The sequence below is a fragment of the Octodon degus genome, unplaced genomic scaffold, assembly GCF_000260255.1.
Source record: "Octodon degus isolate 3935 unplaced genomic scaffold, OctDeg1.0 scaffold00015, whole genome shotgun sequence".
NCBI classification, from domain to species: Eukaryota; Metazoa; Chordata; class Mammalia; order Rodentia; family Octodontidae; genus Octodon; species Octodon degus.
Genome location: NW_004524591.1, coordinates 20,291,233 through 20,302,836, shown reverse-complemented (window position 1 = coordinate 20,302,836; position 11,604 = coordinate 20,291,233). Strand labels below are relative to the sequence as shown.

The following is an 11,604-nucleotide window of genomic DNA, read 5'->3' as shown; positions in this document are numbered from 1 at the left end:
AGATTAAAGCACCTGCAAGCAGGCACAGGGGCCAGGGGTTTAATCCACAGGCCTGCCATGCTGGCCCCACCCACAGGCTGCACTGAGATGGCAATTGAGACTGAGCATGGTGGTGCGCACCTGTAATCCCAGCATGTGGGAGGCTGTAAACAGGAGAATCACTACGAGTCTAATCTAGTAGTGAGACCCTGAACACCCTATAGACCCTCACCTAAAATACAGAAAAAACATTATAATATAGCTACAAAATATATAAAGCCAGAAAAAATGCTTTAGGACAAATATCACCAAAACAAAATACAAGAAAAACTGGCAAAACCACAGTCATGCTGTGGATACTATAATAAACTTCTTCCTAAATTTGTCAGACTATGACTCTGTTCATATGCAAAGGAAGATAGAGATTATGTCAATAATATAGACAAACTCAATTAAAAATTAGAAAAATACAGAAGTAGATTTTTCACTCTATAGAAAACACATATCTTCTTTAGAAGTACCAACTGTTAGCTAGCCTAAGACATGTAACCCTAAAATGACAGAAGTAATATAACCAAAGATATTTAAGAGATTAAAATAACTGTGAGGAAATGTTACATACCATGCTATATAGACACTAATTGGGAATTTATTTATTGCATTTTAGTACAGGGTTTACATTCTTACTATGTAGATCAGACTCGCAGTGATACACCTGTGTTCAGCCTCCCAGGAGCCCAGTCTCAATGGCTGTCTTGTCACACCCGGGCAAGGGGCTGGCATGGCACGCTGCTGCATCTGCCTAAGCTGGCACTTTAATCCACTGAGCTCTTTGGCCAGTCCTTAATTGGGAAATTTAAAGGGAAAGGACTGTTTTCCAGTTAAACAAAAATTGACTGGGAAAAACTATAGAACATGAGTATACTAACAGAGTACCAACAAAGAGCTATCTTTAAAAGTGTAGAAGGTTCTAGAATTGTTTTGTATCTGATAGGAAAAGAAGAAAGCTTCTTGAATTACTCAAATTATTGCACAGCAAAGATGAAAGTTTTCCAACTCATTTATTTGGATTTTCTTTATACATATCCTTGGTAGCAATGTTTAAAAGAAAATAACCATATCAAAGAGTTAAAAATCCAGGAACATTAAAAATCAACTGAATTAGAACATTTGGAAAACCATCAACAAAACTTATCAAAAAGTAAAAAATTATTTAATAAAACTGTTTTTTACTGGAAAGAGAAAAAATGACACACAATAAAGATTTAACAAAATTCAAATCAAGCACCTATTAAATAGTGAACACTGGGCCAGAGAGATAACTCAGCGGACTAAGCAAGCTCTGGGACCGGGGTTCAATTCCCATCTACCACACGCCTCATTGACCCCCACCCCCAGGCATGCTGGGCTGGTCACCGAGACTGAGCATGGTGGCACATGCCTGTAATCCCAGCACTGGGGAGGCTGAAAACAGGAGGATCACTATAAGTTCAAGCAGTGTAGTGAGACCTTGTAAAACCAAGTATACACAAAAATTAACAATAAATAAATAGGGAAATACACAGTAAGACAAGAATGCCCAATGCATCCAACTAATAGTAATAAGATACAGAGATAAAATCTGTGTACAAAAGCATACTGTCTCCACTGCAGATGACATTCAGATAATCTAGGGCAGGGAGATGGTTCAACAGAATAAGCACTTGCCTGGCAAGTGCAAGGTCCTGAGTTCAATCATTGGTACCACAAAAGAAAGAAAAACAAACAAACAAACCAAAAAAAAAAAAAAAACCACAGATAATCTAAGCAGACACCTACAACCAACAGCTTCTCTTTATAGCAGAAAAATTAGTTTTAAGTTCACAAGACAAAACCAATTGCCATTCTCAACAATAACACTAGGAATAAGTTTAACAGTGAAAACAAAATTTCTATGACTCTAATATACAAGGGTAAAATGGGAGGGGAGGGTTTAACCTTTCCTCTTTTTTTTGGAGGAACCAGGGATTGAACTCAGGCCCTTGCACTTTCTACTGAGCCATCTCCCTGGCCCCTAAGCTTGCCTTAATGAGTAATAAAACATACTATATACTCACTTATGCATACTTACTGAGTACAAAAGCAAAAAATGCCTGCACTTATGTAATACTTTGAAAACATGAGTTCTCACTGTAAGAATGCCACAATATAAATCCCCCCAAAAGTTAACTTACATCTTAGCCCTAAAATTTATTAAAGAGAAAATTACACCTTTGTTTCTGGGGTTTCTAATAGCAATTCTCATTCCCCTAAATCAATCTGATCTACTTGTGATACTGATGGTAAAGTGAGAGTGCACATACATATATATTTGTGTATGTATATACATCTCATGAAATCCCAGACTTGGGAATCTGAGGCAGGGGAAAAATCACTGAGTTTGAGGCCAGCTTGGGTTATACAGTGAGTTCAAGGCCAGCTTCCTAGACTATTAGGAGAGAACCTGCCTCAAGAAAAATGAAAGAAAAAGAGGCCAGGGAGATGACTCAGTGGAATAAGTGCTTCCCTGGCAAGGGCAAGGGAAGTTCAATCCCCAGTTCTGCCAAAAAAACAAAGAAAGAAAAAAATTATCTTGCAAAAAATGAAAATTCTCTAACTAAAAAAAACATCCAATAAAATGCATGGTGGTTTGCCTCCCAGGACTAAGCCTCCAGGATAAGTTTTATAAATTCATTTATTTTTCTCAATAAGACTAGATACACAACATTTATTTTATATTTTGTGTTATAGTCCCAATACCAAACAGCTATATTAATTCTGTTACTGTTTCAGCTTTTGGCACTGTAAGTTCTTTCAGGCTGGCTTCTGTGTCTCTGACATGACCTCATCCTTTGGGTTTTTGAGCACTTCTTTCAGACACTACCATGTGTTTAAAGGTCCATCTTGATTTTCTTGCCCCTAGTTCTAGAATCAATAAGCTATTTTTCAAAAGAGCCTGCTTGCTTTTCCAGAGAATGGTACTTAGAAACAAGATCTGGGGATTCAGTGTAAAGTGTCATGGACTTTTCAGTTCTACAGAGATCTATTATGCCAAAAAGCATCACAAGGAATTAAGATAAATGCAAATAAGTAGAGTTTTTAAAGAATTAAGATAAAAAGAGACACAGGAACAATGATCTAAAAGGTGCTGAAACCAAGCAATCTTGAAGTCCACAAACAGTTTTAAGAAAATGAAAAGTCAAGTAAATGTATTATAAATATATTATGAATACTTAGATGGCTATATTACCTAAAATATTTTTATTTTTATCTTAATATATTCAAAATATTAAAAGCTAAATAAGTTCCCCTGAACAGCAGAGCTACTACGCTAATACTGGCTTCACTGAAACCAAATACTATACTGAAAGACTGGGAAGCCTTTCTTAAGGCCACCCCTAAAGCACAACTGTGCAATGGTATGCACTGTCATGACAAAGGTGATTTTATGGGTGAAACTTCTTAAAAGTTTTGAACAAATAATAAATGGTCACTAGAAAAACATTCACAATCCTTTTTCTGGGGGGTGTTGAGATAGGGTCTTGTTCTGTAATTCAAGCTGGCCTTGAACTCACTACTTAGCTCAGGATGGCCTCAAATTCATGACACTCCTCCTGACTCAACCTCCTGAGATACTGGGATTATAAGCGTGTGCTATCATATCCAACAATAAGCCAAGTTTTGAATCCTCTCTTAAAATAATTTTGACCTCAACAAGATATTCAATGAATTCTTTTTCAAAATCTGCACCACTCTCTTTTGGTAATCCTGAAAAACGCATTTCAAAGTTTTCACATTTTGCAAAAATCACATCCTTGGTTTAATGTTTAGACCAGCTGGACAGTATCACAATCTGTTTACCCTATTTTGAGTCACTCTACTGCCAACCCTAAATCATTTCCAGCAGTCACTAAGCCCTGCTTTTCCTTCCTCTATAATGTCTCTGTCTCCTCCTAATATATCATCTAACCATTGCAGAGTACTATGCCCCCCACCTCCACCCCTGCCACCATGCTCTGAGGATTGTCTAAGCAAAAGCTCTACCACTGAGCTACATCCCTAGTTTGTTTTTAAGTTTTATTTCGACACAGGATCTAAGTTCCCCAAACTGGACTGAAACTTCCATTCCTCCTGCCTCAGACCCCCTAGTGGCTAGGATTATTAGCATGCACCACCATGCTCAACTTGAACTAAGTTTATTTATTTTCTATACATCCTCTTTTATAACAAACCATAAAGACTGTATTTCAACATGAACACATTTACTATGCACAGCCACCTTTTTCAATAAAGGATAGCTTGTGCTATAATTGCAATAAGACATCTACCACTGATCAAATTGAAACTACAGATTACTAATGTATAGCCCACCATGTTGCTAATAAAAAGTAGGAATATTATTTTTCCTTTAAACGGCAGTTTTAAATTTTCACATATGATAGCATAAAATAGCATACCCTCCCCTACTCCTTCACTATAGAACTACATGGGCTTCCAATCAGGATTAATTGAGTTTCAAAAAGAACTTTAGATGTTAGTGTATTAAATAACATGGCATCTATTCTACATGTAGATATCGAAGTCAAGGCAGTATTTCTTACTAATAATAGCCTTAGCACTACCCATGAAGAACTATGCACAAATTCTTGTTTGATTCTCAGAATAACTCTATGAAGACTGGTACCATTTTAAGTACTATTTTTTATAAGTGGCAGTCCAAAATCAAATTCATGCAGCTATTAAGTGACACAACTGGGCTCTGAACTAAAAAAAAAAAGCTAAAGCTAAAGCTAAAGTTCGTACTTGTATGAAATACTACTGCACTTTACAACACTTTAAACCCAAACTAGTACTATATTGCTTTTGGGCAGTTATACATTTACAGAAGGGTAGTGAAATTGCATTTAAAGCCAATAAAATGGGCTTGCAATTTTAATAAAACTGCTACATTCTAAATTACGCCAAAGAACTCAGAAGCATTTTAGAAACTGCTAATGCAAATGGAACAAGAGTGCTCACTTCAGCAGCACATATACAAATGGAACAAGATAAAATATAATTTTCCGGCTATTTTAGTATTTTTCACTTTTTGTTCAGTAACTAATTTAAGGTGCTTCTGGATATTGATTTAGTGTGCTCTTTTAATCTGAGAATTCCTAGCTTTTAGCAATTATAAAAGATTCCCTATCATTTCCCTTAAAATACTGCCTCTCCCAATTCCATCTTTTTCTATATCTATATCTATATCTATATCTATATCTATATATTTTACATGATAAATGTTCTCATTCCAGGCTGTGTATCATATATCTCTCTCAGATTTTCCATTACTCTTTATATGATTTAACTTGCACTTTGATTTGCTGATTAACCTCCTCAGTGAGTTTTTCAATGACTCCTATCTGAAGAGCTGAATTTAAATCTTCAAATCTTTGTATTTGTCAGGCTTATTTCTTTCCTTGTTTCCTATTCATCGTTTAAAAATTTTAATGATTTGAAAAATAAACACATTTACAGTCATTCTAAAGTTCTTGAGGGTAGTGACCCTAATTATATTCTTTGACTCTCATTCATTCTATAGTATTTTTTCATTACAAGTTAACCTTTCATGAAGACTGTACTTTTCTACAGGAATTCTACATGGATTTTGTTTCTATCAAACTCGTGATATTACCATGTTTAGATTTCTATAATACAGTATTAGGCAATTTCCATTGCCTTTACTTTTACACCATGAACAAGAATCAATTTGTAATACAGAGAGTAACTTCACTTCAGTGCTACTTTATAATGTAATGTTCATTAAGTCAGCTTTCTTGGTTGCTAGCTTTTTGAGACAGGGTGGCTTCAAAATCACAGCAATCCTCTTGCTTTAGCCTCCTAAGTGCTAGAATTCCAGGCTTGCACCACCACATGGGGGACTCTATTAAGTCATTTAAAACCACAACTGGAGATTTAAATCTAAATTAAAACTCAACCAAAGAAACTATCAATCCAAAAAATTAATGGCTATGTCAAAACAGGGCCAGGGAAATAGCTCAGGGACTTAAGCACCTGACTGGCCAGCACAAGGTACTTGATCCCCAGTACCAAAAAAAAGAAAAAAAGATATGTCAAAACATATTAACAGAAATCTTCCACAAATCCATACATGTTCAGGCAATTGTAACAATCTTCTTCAGGATGCTACTTGGTGGTTGTAAATATTTTGTTTCCGTGTTTTGGTGCTATCCTGGGCCTTGTATATACTAAGAAAGTGTTCCGAATTAACCACACTGTATGTATGTATGTATATGTGTATGTATTTATTTTTTCTCCCCATCCCATATGTATTTATTTAAACTTCAATGTGTAAGAGACATGCTAACTTTACAAAAAGTGCTGAACTGAGAAAGTATTTACAACATGTGTTGGGGAGAAATCTTTAAAACAAGAAAATGTAGTGTGCAAGGCATAAAGCAAATGTATACCTTAAAATTGAACCTCAAATGCCTGGGAGACCAGATTATACCTACCAATGGGGAAAACATATTGATGCAAGTATGCTAACGGGAATTCACATCATTAGAAGGCTGCATAAAAATCACTAAGATAGTCTCCTAAGGAAGTGCAGAAGTTGGGGTGCTTTCCTTCACTTTTATTGGACAATAAGTTATCTTTCAATCAACTATGTTTACTTTCATAATTAATAGCCACATCTTGCTCTGTCCAGAGTTAGTATACTTCTGATGATTCTAAATAGCCGCTCTGTGAGTGTGTGTGTCACACACACACACACACACACACACACACTTAAAAGACAATTATTTGAAATCGTACCACTTCTGGGTGCACATAGCACACATAAAATACTAAAGGCAAATAAATTAAAATTTTCTTAAATACAAAATTCCCTTTTAATCAAAGAATTTCTAAAATGTTATGGTTTGTGTCTAGATATACTCCCAAAGCCTCATGCAGTCAAGGTTTATTTCAGAGATGGCTGAATGTGTGTAATGCTGGGATTAAGATTATATGATTAGTAAATCAATACACAGATTGTTTTGGAATAGTTCTGGCTAGGATTAAGGGCATGAGTGCTACACCTGCCCTAGAGTGGGGAGTCAGCACAGAATATAAGAGACAGTCTTGTCTGAAGCCCTTGTTGCTTTTGCTGTCTTCTGCTGCCATGAATGGGAGGTCCCTCTGCCGTGTGCCATCCTGACTTGGAGCCAGCAAATGAAGGACTGGAACCTCTTTTACAAATTGTGACCTAAATAAACCTTTCCTCCCTTAACTTTGGGCATTGGGTATTTTTTTCTCACCAACCAGAAAAGTAACTAAAACAAAAACTGAATTGAACTTTGTATTGTATAAAATACAGTCATCCAATGTATTTTGAAGGTAAATAAAACAGAGAATATGAACTTGCTAATAATATTTTTTGAAGCATTTTTGAAGATGGCAAACAAGGAAATGAGGACAGACTACAAACTTACAAAATTTACACTAGGTTCACAGCCTACACAAGGAATTACTAGGTCCATAGATAAAACAATGAAGCATATGAAAGGGAAAATGGGTGAATGGGCAGTCCCTGACTTGACTGAAGGGCACACTTTATTCCTGAACAATCATGTGGCTTTCTAAACTTTCTCTCCCTACCAAAATACTACCTGCAAGGGACAACACTAAATGCTACATTACTCAACTGCATTTGGGATTGAATGCAGGCCCTTGTGCTTGCCAGGGAAGTGTTTATTCCACTGAGCCATCTCCCCAACCCCTCAATAGATATTTTTTAATTCAGCCAAATTTTTAATTGACTTTATACGGGTACTCTTTCTACTCAATTTAGAGGGTTTTTTGTTTGTTTGTTTTTTGGCAGAATGGGGGACTGAACTCAGACCCTTTTGCTTGCCAGGCAAGTGTTTATTCTGCTGAGCCATCTCCCCAGCCCCAAACACAGTGAAATTCTTTTCTTTTTTTTGTAGAACCAGGGATTGAACTCAGGCCCTTGCACTTGCCAGGCAAGTGCTTATTCTACTGAGCCATCTCCCCGGCCCTCAATTTATATCTAACTTAATTTAACATCTAGAAATCTGTAATTTCTCTTAAATTTTGTTTTCTGTTTTCTCTTTTTATTAGTGTGTTTGTGATATATAATACATTCATTGTAAGAAATGGATATATCTCATATCTTTATTTCTTTTTATTGCCTGTTCCTATTTATAATTTTTTTTTGGGGGGAGGGAATTTCACTCCTCGTTTTTTTCTATTTATTTGTCAGAAGAGAAATATTTAATTTTTTTTTCAATTTTGTTTTCAAAGTGTACCAAGGGTATACCAAGTCCTAAATATCTAGAAATGTTTTTCAGGGAAGATTGGCATAGCCCAAAGCAGTAGACCTAACCAAACTAGCAGTTAGCCCCATAGTTCCAAAATAAAATTTGCATTTGTGGGAAGAAAGACACACATGAATGGCACAGATAGAATTTTGGTTGTTCACATTTTTCTCTTCCTCCACCATCCTTCTATTTACTGTATTTTCTGAATATACTTTTGTTTTCTATCTCTAAATATTTACCATTATTATATACTCCTAAGCAAAAAAAAAATTATGATTTCAACCATGCATGTTGATTTTTGGAAATGAGTCATTACAAACAATACTTTTTTGTAGGCCTGATCTAAAATATCTTATTTCAGTGTCGCATTTCTCAAAGTGTGGTCCAAAGAATCTCCTGGAGTAAAGAAGTATGGGAAGTCTTTTTAAGAGTCTCTTAATTTAACAAGGTCTAAAAATTTTTATAGTAACACCAAGCCATCATTTGTCTTTTTCATTCCAATCCTCTGCAGTGTAAGAGTAGGATTTCCCAGGGAATATGTGACAGGTCATATCTCAACGAGCAGAATACAGAAAAGATTGGAGCACTATCTGTCACTGAGTCAGATACTTAAGAATTTGCAAAAATATGACAAGCCATTCTTGTCACTAAATATTTTTTGTTTTACAAAGTAACTATTTTTCACTTAAAAATTGTGTCAATAAGACATCTATATTTAAATTAAGTAAAATTTTAATTCTTAATAAATATTGATAGATATAATCTAATGAACAAAAGCTCTTTCAATTCCTCAATAATTTTCAAAAAGTGTTTTTAAAAGGTGTAGAGACCAGAGTTTTAGAACAAATGCTTTAACACTAAGAAACATTTAAATTATGAAAATCCACAAAATGTAATAAGGTAATTATAATTTAAAACATTTTAAAGAGTTGGACTTACCATTATAGGTTATTCTTGGCTTTGTTAAACACATCACAAGATGCAAATCCATTTCATCTGAGGGTACAAATTTTGAGCATACAGGGCACTTAAATCCTAAAAAATGTAAAAGAAACCCAGGTTATTCAACTCTTCAGAATATCTAACTGAGTTTTAAAAAGCATAGAAGACCAAAAACTTTTTAAACTTCATTATTATGCTTACAGTAATGAATTACAATACTTAATATGCAATTCAAATTGGGAAAAAATTATGACTATAATAAAAAGTTTAAATCCATTTATGAAGATCATCCCATCATCAAAACAAGTCTGAATGGGAAGGGCAAACTCTAGTACAAAACTCCTGTGTCTCTTCTCAATGTACAGCCAGTCATTCTCCTTTGTAATGTTTTACATTTACCTATACATATGATTTTATGTAATACTAACTTTCTATTCTTACATTTCTTGCAGAAATTACCTTTCTCAACTTGGTATGATATACTCTAAGTCCAAAGTTTTATAGCTACACAGTACCTTAGAATGTATTCTATCTAACCAATATTTTAAAAATTTATCTTTTTTTTTTTTTTGGTGGAACCAGGGATTGAACTCAGGCCCTCAAACTTGCCAGGGAAGCGCTTATTCCACTAAGCCATCTCCCTGGCCCCTTAAAAATTTATATTGCAAAGACAGTGGAAGCTGCCAGACATGGTGGCCCATGTCTCAAATCCCAGCACACTGGATACTGAGGCAGGAGGAACATTGTGAGACCAGCCTGAGCTACAAAGTGAGTTGAAGACCAGCCTGAACTGAATAGGGAAAACCAGTCTTAAAATTCAAGATTCCTGGTGTTTACATTTCTTTTTTATTGGGGGGAGGAGGGGAACCAGGAATCAAACGCATGACCTTGTGCTTGCCAGGCAGGTGCTGTACTGCTGAGCTATATCCCCAGGCCTTGTGTTTGTTTACATCTCTGGTTGCTATGATTTGGATATGGTTTCAGTTTGTTCTCCAAGAGGATATGAGTTGGAAGCTTTATCTCTAATTTGGTAGTGGTGAGCCAGTGGGACCTGTAGGAGGTGGGTCCTAATGGGAGATTAGGTGTTGGGGGTATATATATATATATATATATATATATATATGCCTGCTAGAGAGATAAAGTATCTCTCATGGGACTCTGGAACTATAGGGATAGTTCTCAGGAAAGCAAGTTATAAAACCCTAAGCCCAAACCCTTCTCTACCTTCTTGTCTGGCAATGTGATCTACTGGCCCTGCAGATGCTCCTGTTACTACAGTGCTATCAACCAGGCCACGCTCAGACTGATGCTTGTGTCATGTCCTTGAACTTCCAGAACTGAGAGCTAAGAAATTTTTCTTATAAAGTTGTCCAACATTGGGAATTTTACTATAGAAACAAAACTATGATTAATGTAATGATTTCTCTGCTACAATACATTACTAAAGTCAAAATGCAAACAGAAAATAGCTCCCAATCAAGGCAAGTTTTGCAGTCAACTTCAACACTTGCTAAGCAACCCTGCTCTGCTACATCAGTCATGATGTTTCTGCCTTGGAGCCAGCCCAACAGGTGCTGAATTTCCTGAAACTATGAGCCAAATAAACTTTTAATTTGGGAATGTCTGAGATTTTGGTCACAGGAATGAAAAGCTCATTAATACATTGGGACTTATCTAAACTGAAAATACACATACATACTATAATCATCAAGCACAGACTACATCAAATAGGAAATTTGATCAACCAGAAAGAAGACAAATCCACAAAGAAGTAACTAGATTTCAAGACCAACTAATAAAATCCTTTCTTTGGAGAAAAAAAATTGCTTCACTGAGGACAAATAAGGAGATTCAAAAGGAGAAAGACATGGCCAATTTATAGCTACTGATGAGGACCATCTGAGTACTGGCACATAATGCTTATTTAAACAAACGAAAGACTGTGAATCTAAAAAGCTTGAGAGCCACTGACTCAACCATAAAATAGGAGCTATGGAAAAATAACAGTACTTACAGAGTACCATCTGGATTTCTAATTCAATACTGTAGATTAAACACATGTTCTTGACTTTCCCCAAACCCACTAAAATGAGAATGAAAATTTTCAAAATATGACATAAAGAACCTGAGAACACACACTTACAATATTTAAATGACAATGGAATACCCTTCTCTGACAAAACTAAACGACCATTTTGTATCTGTAAATTCAAAATAGGATAGATACACAGCTGCATTCTCTTAATTCAATCAGAGATTTGTTCTAATAGTGTTTGTGGACAGGATATCATGTCTGCATCTTGTACAATGAATAACCACTAAGACAACAATATGCAAT

General features: G+C 35.5%; 1 protein-coding gene across 1 annotated transcript in view; it reads right to left on the bottom strand.

The window, feature by feature from the left end:
- Positions 1 to 11,604, bottom strand: part of Znrf2 (zinc and ring finger 2) — a 102,925-nt gene that overhangs the window by 34,988 nt on the left and 56,333 nt on the right. Inside the window, exon 3 of the mRNA XM_023709858.1 lies at positions 9,264 to 9,359. Coding sequence (XP_023565626.1) covers positions 9,264 to 9,359 — 96 coding nt within the window. The remainder of the gene's footprint in view (positions 1 to 9,263; positions 9,360 to 11,604) is intronic.